The sequence below is a fragment of the Corvus moneduloides genome, chromosome 5 (assembly GCF_009650955.1).
Source record: "Corvus moneduloides isolate bCorMon1 chromosome 5, bCorMon1.pri, whole genome shotgun sequence".
Lineage (NCBI taxonomy): Eukaryota > Metazoa > Chordata > Aves > Passeriformes > Corvidae > Corvus > Corvus moneduloides.
In genome coordinates, this window is record NC_045480.1 from 72,096,876 (window position 1) to 72,111,190 (window position 14,315).

At 41.3% G+C, this 14,315-nt stretch overlaps 1 protein-coding gene across 47 annotated transcripts in view; it reads right to left on the reverse strand.

Moving 5' to 3' along the window:
• Positions 1–14,315, reverse strand: part of LOC116444642 (ankyrin-2-like) — a 278,123-nt gene that overhangs the window by 81,254 nt on the left and 182,554 nt on the right. For 43 of the 47 annotated variants that reach the window (XM_032110205.1, XM_032110209.1, XM_032110208.1 and 40 more), the window contains 5 exons: positions 11,682–11,867; positions 11,209–11,232; positions 9,261–9,359; positions 8,017–8,115; positions 178–276 (listed from right to left, as the gene is read on the reverse strand). In XM_032110205.1, the coding sequence (XP_031966096.1) occupies positions 178–276; positions 8,017–8,115; positions 9,261–9,359; positions 11,209–11,232; positions 11,682–11,867 (507 nt within the window). The remainder of the gene's footprint in view (positions 1–177; positions 277–8,016; positions 8,116–9,260; positions 9,360–11,208; positions 11,233–11,681; positions 11,868–14,315) is intronic. The other 4 variants (XM_032110250.1, XM_032110248.1, XM_032110241.1 and 1 more) reach the window with 1 other exon arrangement.

Below are 14,315 nucleotides of genomic sequence, written 5' to 3' on the forward strand. Positions count from 1 at the left end.
AGGATAGTGCCCCATTATGTAAGAAAAGCTTTTTTTGGATCATTCTACCCATTAATACATCTCCTTTGGGAGGACAGGTACGTTCCTGTCCTCTTCCTTGTCCTCTCAGTTGACACTGAAGGTTCTGTGGAAGGTTACACAGAGGTGCTCACATGCTCTAACAGGGCACACACACACCTTGGTCCGTGCGAGCAGTGGGGCACCTCGCTCCAGGAGCAGCTCCACAACCTGGTCATGGCCACTTCGTGCAGCACAGTGCAGTGGGGTGAGTCCATCCTTAAAATAGAAGGAGAGAAAACAAATGAGCACGTCCCCAGCTGTCCATCCTGGAACTCTGGGGAACAAGCTTCCAGGAATGCAGCCCCACATGTGTGAAAAAGCTCCTTTTCTGACTCCTAGCTGACGCTGGCTCCACAACGTGAAGCTTCACCCCTGTTCTTCCTTGCACCAGTAAAGGACACTCTAAGGTTACTGTTTGGGAGAGGAAGCCTGTTGTGTACTGAAATCTCTTCTCAAAGAGGATAATGTGAGGATGCACTGCCTCCTCCCCTCCCTCCCCTCTCTACATGGCTTTGAGACTGCATTGCCTCTCCCTGGGAAATGCTTACTGGGTTGAGAATGCTCCATAAATCAACCCTTGTCCTTTGGATTGCTTTTGATGCAGGGATGAAACAAGCAATGTTCATACTAGAAAATTTGCTATAGAATTTTCTTTTTCTTTTAAGCTGGCATCAAGAAAAAGAAGATTTTAAAACAATAGAAAAAGAGAGAAACAAATAGAACCAAATCTTTCATTTCTGAGATTGAGGGGTGAACAGAGAGCTAACAGTTCTTTTCTAAAATTGCTGAGAGACCACCAACTCCACAATGGTTTTTTCCATTGCAAAACACCATTCTGTACCAAAAGACTTGGTCAGGCTACTATTAATGATCACAGAAGTGGCAGTAAAAGATGTGTTGATGAACAATTTGGATGGGAGAATGAATTCTGTGCAGCTTTTGTACAGTTGGGACTTTATGCAGAAAAATAAATATGAGGCTAGAAAAATGGTTGTGAAAGAAAATGAGTGCTGAATGACAGAAAAGTAACACATAGGATATGAAAAGTCAAGCTTTCATCTCATTAGCCTTCAGTATTGTTCACACATGCACCCAGAGATGTCATCAACACTCACTCAACAGAGGTGGCTTTACAAAGGTGAAACAGGAATCGTTTTTAATCACAAGAAAAGCCTTCTCCCTTTGAGACATGCTGCTCATCTTGGGTGACATCGATGCTATTATTCTAAGGAGCCCACTGAAGAATCCAGTAACAGCTTGATTAAAAGGACAATATACTGGTCTGAATTACACAGAGACTTAAAAAGTAGCAGAACTGCAAAAACATGGCACTAAGCATGAGCTGGTGACCCCGCTTCATACACAGACAGTTTACCTTGTTGGGATTTGGAGAAAACCTGCATCACTATGTTTTTAAATTAAAAGTAGCTCTGGACTACACAATACGACTGCAATTGCAACCTCATTTCAGCCCTGTAACACTCTACAAAAGGCAGTTCCAAGAAACAGAGCCTCCCTCATGCCCAGCTCCCAAAGCACAGAGTCCCTTTCCAAGTGAGCAGCACCACAAAGCTCCACTGCTCCAAGGTGCTGAAGTCTGCAGAAGAAATTTTTCTCCCTCACTTATCTACTTTTCCCAGAGGCTTTTGAGACACACCGACAGGGTTAGCTGTGCCTTGGTGCTCACAGTCTCAGAGGTATCCCTAAATCCCACGGAAGCTTTACAGTGAAATTCAACAGATGCAAGATCAAACCCAAAAGCAGAACTTGCGGCCTTCAGCACCTGGCAGATGGGGTCAGTGTGAAGAATGACGCGTAACTACTTTACTTGGCTTTTTATGCACTGAAACTTCAGAGTCCTCTAAACCAAATCTTTTTGTGAACAGCTGAGGTATATTATCATCTCATTGCCAGAGAGATTCATACAGATAACTCCCACTGTCCTTACTAAGGTAAGGACATATCCCAAATGCATTTCTAGGTGTTTATTTGTTATTTCTTTCCAGTTTCTGCCTCGTGCTCTACATTTTTAATGTGTACTTCTTCAATGTAGGAGGTTCACTTTCCCTATCTGCATGGTGGCTTTGATGTTAGTCTATTTAAAAAAACAACAACAACAACAACAAAAAAAGAAGAAGAATTGTGTGAATCCTTGGGGAAAAAAAAAAAAGCAGGACAAATCCCGAGAGGGAGAAAAAGAAGAAAACTACAAGCTAAGAAGGACATGAACTCTACAAGAAAGTCTGGCTAAAACAAAAGCCTAAATAATTTTAAAACATTATTTCTACTTTGTTCTTATTTACAGTTCCCTTTAAAAGCAGAGATATCCTATCCTATTCTACCCTGCCATAGCTGTTTTGTGGACTTCCCACAGAACCCACTTCCCCTTCCTCTTTCTGCTCTGAGGAAAACAGCATGTATATTTTAAAATTATTGTATATTTAATACTTAAAATTCTTTTGCTTGTATGTTTTATTCAAAGATGAGGGAAAGTGCAGAGAGAAATCTGTTGTAGTAGAAGAATTAGTACAGAAAACAATGCAGACAAGCTGACACAAGCCAACATGAAGAGACACTGGTGTACCAAACGAATCCTTTTTTGAAATTATTTATTATCTATTTTGCGATTATCTATTTGCAATGAGCCTCAGTGCCCTCAAATCAACTGCAAGAGTTTGCCTAAGTACTTTTTCAATCATTCTTTTGCTAATTGAAGAACATACAGCGACCAATACATCAGGAACATCATTTGACAGGACAGCCAACCCTGGGTCAGATGAGCACAGACTTTGAAGCACAGATAATGGATATCCCATAAACACAAAGGCTGCCGTGCCAGGAGACAATAAATTCAGCAATTTTATGTTTAAAGAAGTTCAACATTTATCTCCTCACCCCAGACTGTGTGGAATGAAGAGTTAAATGTTTCTATCTCCCCAGTGACACCCCACACCTGGTGTTCTGCTGTTTCCGTATGTGGTACTCTCCTAATTCACACCCTGCAATGTAACCGACAGCTGGGTCACCCTTAGAAAGGACAACACAATTCCCTCCGTGTGCATGGAAGCCAGGAAATTCCATCAATCCTAACTCTCTCTTAAATGGTTCTCAAAATAGAAGGTAAACTTGTGCCTTTTTTCCCTTGAAAATCAGTCACCGGTCATTTTTTAACCTGCAAAATTAATTCTGAATTCTGTGCATGACTCCTAATTGTAGGGCTTAGAAAGATTAATTGTTTGGTCATTGCACAAATGCTTTCCTTCAGCTTACCAGAGACACTGACACAAAAAAAGCGCTGTGTTTCTGAGGGATTTTTAATGGGAAATGATGTGGGCAGCACCTTCACAGGGCAGTTGCTCCCATTCAGTGCTCATTAGACCAAAAACTGATGATAGACATGAACATCAAAGGCCAAGTTACCAAAGAATTATTCTAAACTGCAGCTGCATGCATGTTCTCATTTTCGTAAGGGTGAAGTAAAATTTTAGTATTCCAAATGTCAAACATGCAAAATTGTCTAAATTTTCTCAGCAAATAAGGGGCTTTTAATTTGTGCATTTTTCATTATGACTAAACCTCATCTCTTTAAAAATGAACCAGGCGAGTCTCCCTCTTGCTCTAAGCTCTTGGCATAATTAAACATGCTGTAAATATTCCTCCAGGTCTGCCATTCACAGCACAAATTTGAAAAATACAGGAAAAAAAATACCATGTGCTTGCTTGAGTATTAAAATAGTAACATAAATAACTCCAAATAACAGTCATTATCTATACAACTTGCTTAGACAATCAATACAAAACCCCTTCCCACTCCCTTGTAAACATGGTATGAAGCCACTGAATTTTTTATAGGAAATATCTGCATTGTGATATTTATAATCTGACATGGCTTTATGAACAGCAAAAGCTGATGAATTATTAGTGCTCTGTGCATGTAGGAAGATGAGGAGAAAATGTCACAGCAGCATTACTGCAGGAACAAACACTGTACAGAGCACAGTGCCAAGGCAGGGCGAGGATCCTGCTACAATGGTTACCACTGCCATATGAAAATAGCAGAGCCAAGCCTATTTTGTCAGGATGCAGATCTGCAAAAGGAGATATTATTACTAATAAATCTCAATAGGTTTCCAGAATGAGTGTTAGGGGGTATCTGAAGCACATTCCCCACAAAAAAACCCAAACCAAACAACCCAAACCAACCAAATCTGAGTGGCACCGCCCAGTTTCCCTCGTTTTCCCATGGCTACCATTCATCTCCATGACTGACCTGCCACTTCTTTCTGCTCCAGCTGAGCCTCCCTCTTTCCATGGCCCTTCTCCAACGCAAATGGTGCACCAGACCTCCTCCACCATCCCCACGCCCATCCCCGCTCCAGCTGCCACGCTCTGGGCACACAACGTGCTTACTTTCCCACACAAAAAGCTTTCCCTTCCAAGACTAGATGCTCTCTTTCATTGCATAAATTTTATTCAGCTGCAAATATTCAGGATGAAAGCCTGCAAGAAAAGTCCCAAACCAAGAAAAATCTAATTTCGATGTTGGCAAGATTGAATAGAAAGAACAGTAAATGTGTGACAACTTCAGTGGCAGAGACAGGTGAGAGTGTTCCTCCCCCTTTGAAGGGTGTTTGCTTACTCCCACAAAAATGGAAATTCCAGCAAGGTGATAAAAGCCTGTGAATAACACTGCATTTTAAAAGCAAAAAAGCATGCAGAACTGAAAAAGCCTCATATTTTTGCTCTTTTTTTTCCTCCTGCAATTTATAGAGCTGACAAAAATAGAGATAATACAAAAACTGCATTCAGAAAGAATATTCCTAAAACCCTGAAATAGTCAGCAACACTTCCATATTCTGAAAGTACATTATTATAATGATTTCATTACATGAGGACTTTTTAAAATAGAAATATATGCATTTTGGCCATGCTAAAATTGCTTTTAAATGCTGACAATAATTCTCCCTGTAACAATCCTTAGTGTGTTCCAGGAAGGCTGTAAATGCTTTCCTTCCCTCCCAAAGTGAGAAGTGGCAATTGCCACACTACCATTGATCACCTGACAGAAAATTAATCATAAATTAAACTTTCCACCATCTTTCAGAGAAAAAATTTCTGCACAATTTTTCTGATCCCCTAACTCTAACTAACCGTCAGAAGTTGCATGGGTAAGAATTTTGGCCAAATATTAAAATTTTAAAGAAAATTATGCCATTGAAATTCTTACTTATGTAAACGCATAGAAAATACACGTTTGACTAAAATTTTGAATATGAAATATTTTAGTATGGGAAACTTTACTCATTAATTATTTAGTGAACAAGAGTCAAGGGAAGGCTTGTATGTAAATGGAAGTTGCAAAACATACACCAGGTATTATATAATAATATATGTTAAAATAATATTTTAATATTTTATTATCATATAATAATTATCTATTGTTAAAGACGGTATTCTTTTATTATGTAATATTATAATACTATCTCTAACAGATAGTACTAATACAAGTATCCTATTATGGTAGCTGACAATGGAGTTTCCATTTCTGCTTTGGATACAATATAAAAGAGAAATTAAACTGCGCATTATAAAAACTTAATTAGGACTCGGTTGAGAAAAAAATGGTAGAACTTGCCAAAAAAATAAGTAAAATATTATTTTAAAATAATATGTAAGTGTGTCAAAAGATTTACCAGCACTTCTACACTTTTAAGGCCTTGTAAGAAATGCCATAAAATTTCAGCAAATGCATTCTGAAATGTATAGAAAATAAAAATACTAATTCCTGCAGAAAGCAGGGTCTTCCTCTGACATGGTGCATTAACTATGGAACAGCAGGACACATGCATCATTTGCTCCCTTTGAGGAATGTACATTTTAATTTATATTTTTAGACAACACAGGGGCTCCTAAAGAATCATTCCAGTGAAAAATTTTCAGACATAGAAAGCTTCCACAGATTAACTTCGCAAAATTGAAGTACTGAATCTTAATTTATGCAGCATCAGATGTCATGTAACAAAGCAAGCTAAAAATAAACAGAATGAAAGCAGCGAGGACTGTTTTAACTAAAGAGCTTATTTTGATGTGGTGTGGAGCATAAGAACTTGGCAGTGAAACATCCTAGTATTTTAATTCCACTGTTTTGCAGTGACTGTGACCTACTGGAAGAAGGCAGGTGTTCCTGGGAGGCAATGGGAAGGCAGCAGGGAAGGCAAGGTGTGTTAGTACTGCAGCGGGGCAGGCGGGGCCATCCTGCCACAGACAGAGCACATGCAACTCATCCCTGCCTCCTCCAGACCCTACGGACTCACAGCCAGGTCCAGGCACACAAGGTGCGTAGACAGAGCACAGGGAGAGGAGAGACACAGCACGATGACTTGAACAGCTGACACAAAGACACGGACAGAAAAACCAAAGCTCTGGAATCTTCCCCACTATGAGGCGCACGCCACCGATCGCCACCAGGGAGGAGGCGGAAGGTGAAAGAGACAGGAAGCTGCGGAGCCTGTGCAAGCTGGGATACGTGGTCCTTAGGATACCTGTATGGGTTTTCAGGGATATCTTTGTGCTGACATTTTGAGCTCACGTAGCAGCTGACACAGGGCAGGGAGCCAAGACAATGAGAAAATTGGCCCCTCCCATGTATGCCGGGCAAATCCTGTGTTCTCAGATTCATTCACAACTGCACTCGACCTTTGCAGGTGAGCAAGGAAAGGAAAACACCTTTACCTCTTAAAATCCAAAACATCCCTCACAATCATCTGTGTCAACCTGTCTAGAACAATATCTAAATATTGAACAGGAAATAGGTGAATTCAATACTGCCATTCCACAGGCTAAATGAACTATTTCTGTATGACGTGCTTAGGAGCATGTAGAATATCCTGACTGAAGTGTATTATTAGCATTTCATTACTCTTTTCCATGAGATTTTAGGTGTTTATTGTGGAAAATTTCTGCAGGGGTGATTTGTTGCACACCTGCTCGAGGCAGCTTTTTCCATCAGCAGTAGTTTTTTAAAAAAAAAAAAAATCGTGAGATATCATTTCATAATCAGAAACCAAAACCACAATTGCATATGGAGCTCACAAGAATCATGACCATCTTCAGAGCTTATGAAGCAACAAATGGTTGATGTAATTAATATCCAAGTAAATGCAGAGGTTGAATCAACCCCCAAGGGTAGGTGACTGCAATATCTTCTACCTTCCTATCTTGTTAAACAAAATCTCTCACGTCCAGCTTTGTGTTCTAAAACACTCTTGATCACTTGGACATGCAATTTTGCAGACCAGCTGCCTAAAAACCAGCAGCTCCCAAGAACCAGCCCTCTGCAGCTCAGTCTGAATAAATGACAATGTTTTCTCAGGTGATTCCAAAATCCCATTTGAAATAATTAGCCCTACCCATACAACATGATGGGGGGGTTTTTTTTGGCCCTGAATGACTGCAAAATCACCCATAAATAAAGGGCAGAGTGACATTTCAAGAGGACAGCTGGGAGGAGGAAGCCAGTGAAAGTCACCTAATTAATACCCCATGCTTTGTCTGGGGAAGGGACATGTGGCTGCTGGCACTGAGGAGGTTACTTGGCCCTATATCAGCTCTCCAATAAAAATGGACTGAGCCCACTAGAGCTCACTAGAGTTTCCACAGGCATTTAGGAGTCAGGCGACTGAAAGGCTTAGCTGAATCCAGACCTTCCATTTCCTTTTGTTGTGCATCACCTTGTGTCATGCAAAGTTGGACCAACTAACAGGCTTATTCCCTAAAAACCATCAGTTTTATCAGCTTTTTCTTGCATGATGTAAGCAGCTGTTCTTTAGTCTGATAACACAGAAAACAGTCTACATAAAACAAACACACAAAAAGAATCCCCAAAAGCAAGCAAGGAAAAAAATCCCAGTCCATTCCCCAGAAGGGACAATATAATCAGGGAATAGAAAGACTCACCCTGGTTTTGGCATCGATCTGCCCTCCGCGATCCAACAAGAGCTTCACCATGTTTGTGTTTCCCCTTTTGGAAGCCACATGCAGTGGGGTGATTCCATTCTACACCATGGAAAGAACAAACAATGAGCTGGATGGATCTGAAGGTGTGCGATGGGGGTGAATTTGGGTTTGGATCACAAGAAATGAGACCATCACATCGTAGAGAATAAACGAGAATGTACTAGAGCATCAGAGCTAGGCACACACCGTATAAGCTAGAGTTAGTAATTCCTTCCTAAGCAAGATTCCTTCTCCATTGTTGTGGGGTCCTTGAATAAAGGAAGCAGCGCATCTGCCCAAGCAGCAAACATCGCAGCCCCAGGGCCAGACAAATACACAAACATGTATCAGAGTCCCAATAAGCCGAGAGTCACAAAACACCGATGCATTTCAATCACTGCAACGTACACAGAGGACACAAATGCGTCACTCCTACACAAAGGAACCTTCCTGTGAAGTGCCAAGAGCATAAAGGAGTAGTAGGCCGTGTAGGCTGTGTAAGCTGAAAGTCCTTGAAAACACTTTGGGTGAGGCGAGAGGTAATATTAGCAGCTATTCCAGATTGGAAACAGGAGGGAGTCAGTCTGGAAGGCAAAACCCTGAAGTAATTTAAAGTGTGTCTGGCAAAATTAAACAGCAAACTTGGGACCTGGGAGCTGGGTTGAGACTACCAGAGGTTTTCACTTCAAACTACATAACGTGCAACAGCAAAGAGACTGTACTATGTAACTCAGCAGTTGTTTACTATAAAAGACTAGTCAGGATTAATTAGCTCTTTTACTATTGCATTTATATAATAGCTATATACTCTACTTTCTGGTTTTGAAACGTACATGACAACATCAAATTAAAGTGGTACAGCAAATACTGAATACTGAAAAAAACAATCAATCCTACATCTATTTCCAGAGTACATCTAACGAACAGGAAAGCCAAAGGGAGTTGACACATTATGAGAGCATCAGCCGAAGGATCCTGCTTCCTCCAGCTGGGAATACTGGCTGTTACACAACTCCCAAGGCCTCCCTGCATTGCACAGAGGCAACCTTTCAGAATTACTGCAAAAAAGACCTCTTTAACCCCAGCAGAACTTCAGCATTATTTTGCTCCCTACTTCACTCAGCTCTTGACTAAGAGTTACCCAAAGTAACCCTCCCATTTCCATAGGCCACTACAAGCAAGAGGATGAAGGGGTGAGTCCATACCCTGGCTGTGAAGTCGACCGCAGCTCCGCGGTTCAGCAGCAGCGTGGCCACGTTGACATTGCCATAGTGCGCAGCGATGTGCAAAGGGGTAAAGCCACTCTGCAAAGGGAAACAGCCCTTGTTACGGAAATCTTCTTCTACAAGATCACCAATTTAACTAGAACTTGGTTTTAAAAGTGCTGGCCAACAAATGCATCATGTCAATTTTATCCAGTCCGTGTCCACCTATATTAGAGCACAGCCTTTCAGGCAGAGAGGCCAGTTTTCAGGTGGGAGATTATCAAAAGCGCTTCCTTCTTTCAATCCCCAACTCAGTCTCCTGCACTGGTGACCAATAAGAGTAGTTTTCATGACAGAAAATATTAATATATTAGCCATTCTTAAACAAAACAAAGCAAGTTGCTTATTACCATTTGGAAGCAACATGGGTCTTTCAGGCTGCATCTGTTTACTGGGGTAAATGGCCACAAAAGTTGTTGGACTCTTATGGTACTGCTCTTAGAAATAGGGCCAACATATTTCCTTCTGGGGTTTTTTTTGGTTTGTTTTTGATTTTTAAAAACAGTAATTACTCAAAATGTAATTAAAGAGTTTGGTTTACATGACAAACTACTCAGCAGCATAGTAAAAGAATCATAATTATTTATATTTAGATACAATTTGGATTGCAAAGGATCTGAAGGAACTTCGCAACCTATAAATCAAAAAAGCCACATTTTACGTATTGTGTTTTGAATACTAGAAGGTGAAACCTACTCCAGCTGTTAGATACAGAACCGCTTGACAACAACATAAAAAAAGATTAAATTTTCAGAAACTAGGACAGAGAGCAAGCTTTCATTCTCATAAGTAATTCAAGTAGAAAGAGCCTTGCTTTTGAGGTTTCCCTGGAGAGCTTTACACTGATTTGATTGGATCTTGCTGATAGTTACAGAAAGGGAGGAATACTTCTGGCTTCTCGACTATAGCGTGCTCTCAGCTAGGTTTCCTTCCTCTCAGTGTCCAAACCACCGTTGTAAGCCACTCCTGGAACAAAGCAACGTGGGCACGTGCTGCCCTCCTTCAGCGGGCACTGTAGCAAGCCCCTTCCTGTTTCCCACAGGGAAGAACATGCCCATGGAGCAGGTGCCCAGAGAAGCTGTCACCCTTCAGTTCATATCACTGCTGCCTCCTGGCAGCCTGCTCATGTGTGCACACACCAACAGGGAAGCACCTTCCCATGGGCATGTGCATCCATAATTCATTCCCTCCTCCAACAGAGAAACTCCATTATTCAAAAGGAGGTATTGAAACAACAACTGCATTCTTGGGAGCCATTCCTTCTCCTAAAAGTGGCAATAATCTTTTGGAGAGAAATCCTGGTTCTAGCCAATCAGACCCATGATTTTTAATGGAAGTAAAATCCAAAGAAGAAATGTGTTATTTACTGCAGGTAAATTCTGAGTATACACTGTCCCTGAAGGCTTTGCAAAACTTTATGGAAAAGATTGTAATAAGAACAATGGTAAAAATAAGCAGATACCCTGAACAAGTTTTTACCTAGGATAATTTGATTATATTTACTACTGTAAAAGACAGAAAATTAACTTTACTGTTATTCTGGCTGAGCCAGACACCCTGATTTAGTTATGTCAAGTGAGTGCATTTTCATAATTAATGAAATTGAGCTAAAAAAGAATCTTTATCCTCTCTTAGCTCCATTACTCGCTTCAGACTTCTTTGAACTGATGTGAATTCTCAAAAATGTCCTTCAATACTGACACAAATAAAAAGAAATTCTAAGAGAAAGAATGAATAAAAGTAAGTTTTTTGAGTCACAAATTTCTATGTATTTAGAAAAAGTAATATCTTCACTTTTACTGCTAAATAAGAAAGAAATATTGGCAAAGAGCAGAGAAAATAATCATAAGTAACAGAAAGAGTAATTAAAAATTGTTGATCTCGGTACCTCAGTCGTCCTATTCACCATCATCTGATGCAGCATGGTTTGGGAAAAAGAGGAACAATATTAAAGACTGGCCGCAAAACGAAGAACTATGTTGCTTATTTTGAAATGAGTTATGCTGTTAATTATGGGAAAAGCCATTCAAGCATGCATTAACTTTAAACACAACCTATGCTCCCATGGGCAATAAACCAGTATCCTAGTTAACAGGGAAGCAGTGATCCTGCTTCCGTTCCAGTGGCTTCTGGTTTGCAAATAACAAGGAAAAGCTGGTTACCAAAGAAATGGGAAGCGTAACTAAAAAGTGGAAAAATGAGCAGTTTGTCATTACTGTGTAGCTTAACACTGCCAACTTAAAGGTACTACTGGTGATACTGGTGGAACAAGTTGTCCTTCCCCAGCGGAGCAGTTCCATTTCCCCATTAGGAGGCAGGGATGCAAGGTGCTGTCCCTGGGCCCTGAGCCCGCCCCGTTACCTTGGACTGCACGTCGGCGTTGTGGTCGTTCTGCAGCAGCAGCGCCGCCGACTTGGTGTCGTCCTTCCTGGCGGCGATGTGCAGCGCCGGCAGCCGCACCTTGCCCTTGGTGTCGTTCTCCAGCAGGATGGCCACCGCCTGGTTGTGTCCCTGCTGCAGTGCCACAGCCAGAGGGGTGAAACCGTCCTGGGGGACAGGAAACAAGGGCTGCTCAGCACAGCCGGCAGCCTTGGGAAGCTGCACTGCGCCCTTTGCACACACAAACTCGGGAAGCGCGTTCCCAGCTGTTTTCCACCTCTGCACTCCATCTCCAGGGACATGACATTGGAGGCACAACGTTTTAACTCTTTCAAACAGCTTCAAAAGGCTTTCAAACATTTCAAATGCTTTGAAAGATCTTTTAGACTTCAAAGTAGTCTTTCTTAAGTCAAGAGCAAGCACAGGATCATTCTACAGCATCTCTCAATTACTTCTCATCTTAAAATGGGCCACAAAGCCTATTTTTGGCAATTTTTTGGTAAATTTACTGAGCACTGAACAGTGTCATAGAGAGAACACGTTTCTGCACATCACACATCTCTGCAAAAAGAAATGTGTTTGCTGCTGTTCCCATTCCAAGTTACACATGAACCATGAGTCAAGAAATCCAGATCATGTTTAGGAACGTGATTTGAAGGAGGAAAACATCAGATTAACTCTTATTTTTTGAAAAAAGAACATCAGAAAAATCTTTTTGCTTGTCATTCATGATTTTAGCTTTGTTTCTGTATTAGTTTAAAATTGTCTTGCTCCTTCATATGTGCCTAGGATAGCCAATGCTTTAAAATTATTGATAACATGATAGCAGCTTGCTCTCCTGGCTGAAGTACTGTGGGCTACCAGGTATCTCACCCTGATTTCAAACTGAACCTTGCTTTGGTCACACATCCTCCCCAAGCACAGGTATGCTGTAACCACATGAGAGATGGGACAGCATTGCTATGGGATAGGAATATAGAAAGATGAGAGAAGAATAAAGGCCAAGTTAGGAAGGAATGAGAGCTAACATATGCTGAAAGAAACATCTGAAGAATTGCCAAGGCAATTTTTCCCCTCAGTAATCTAATAACTTTCTCTCCCTTTTGTGTTGAGCTGTGGGTAGGTGCATTGTAACAGCGATACTGCTGTGGGTTCTGCCTGTAATAGAGATTAAATTCTGTACAGTGAATTAAAAAAGGGGGAACAGCTGACAAAACAGCTGAACTGTAAAGATAATTCTGAGATTGGGGCTACATAAGGTGTTGAAATGGCTTAATGCATTTGCCTTTTGCCTCTGGGAACATGAGAACAAATCCTGGATTAGAGACACTGTGAAACCGAGCTCATCCATACCCTCCTTTTTTATCTACACATATGTAAGTGTGAGAGGAAATGAAATGCATCCAAAGGCAGTGCAAGTTTCAAGGCTTCAAAGACAAGTTCATCCATTTGATTTATGCCATTTCATCTTGCACCCTTCTCTAAAAGGACGCAACTCTTTCTGCATTCCCTCTCCTATTGCCTCTGGAAAGCATGGCTGACCGAACTTGGAGAAAGCTTTTCATTTCCTCACCTCCCATGAGGAGGGCCAATCTTTGATGCTAAACAGAAGATCCTTCTCCCTGTATTTCAGTGGCATCCCCAGTTCAGGCTGCCATCCCACCTTATTGAATGTACTGTTTCTTCGTCCTATTCATCAGATGAATTCTGGGCACGTACCAAAGTGATGGCAGCTCAGGTCTTCCTTCAGGAACACTCACAAAATCATGGAAACCATCACCTCAGCAAGATCTGAACCTAAAACTGACCTAGTTAAGCAATAAAGAGGTAAAGAGCCTTTACATTACAAGCTACTGAGTAAAAACTGATCTTTCTGATGGCAGAAGACAGATTTGAAGTCAGGTTCAAGAGTAGAAATATTTTTTTTTCCTCCTCTCTGCCTTTTTTATAAAATCAGACTGTAGCGTGAGTTCTGTGGATGTCTGCATAAGCACAAATTATAACTATCTCAGCCTCACAATTCCTGTAAAATGAATGAATTCCCAGCCAGCAGAAGTTACTGGGAGCTGGCTGCCAGCAGGTAACTGTGGGCTGCAGCAGGGCTGGGCTCCTGGAGAGTCCCAGTTCCACCTGGCTCCTTCACAAGGAGTGTGTTTCTGCCACGTTGCCTGGCAATCGCATGGGATTTCATATTTCAGAAAGCTGACATGTAACGTGATCACCACATCTATGAGGGGATTATTTTAGGAGCTGTCATCAAATGGCACAGTATCCGCTGAAAGAAGGGACACTAAGACAGCTGTTAACATCGACAGGTTTAAAGGGAAGGAAAGGAAGCATAAAAGCACCAGGATTTCAAATTCATCCACTCGTGAAGGCGGTCCAGAAGGGGAATGTTTCTGGACAGGCTAGAGAAAACAATAAACATGAACAAAAGCTCTGACCAGAGAGGAACTTTGCTATAGCTACTTCCCATGGCACATTCACATCCGAAGAACAAACAGGAAGATGACACACTTTGCAGCACAGAGCCTGTACACTCACCCCCTTGGCTTGGAATAAAGAACATTTGGCAGAAAGAGAGCAGGAGTAGGAAACAGAATGAGCCCAGTCCTA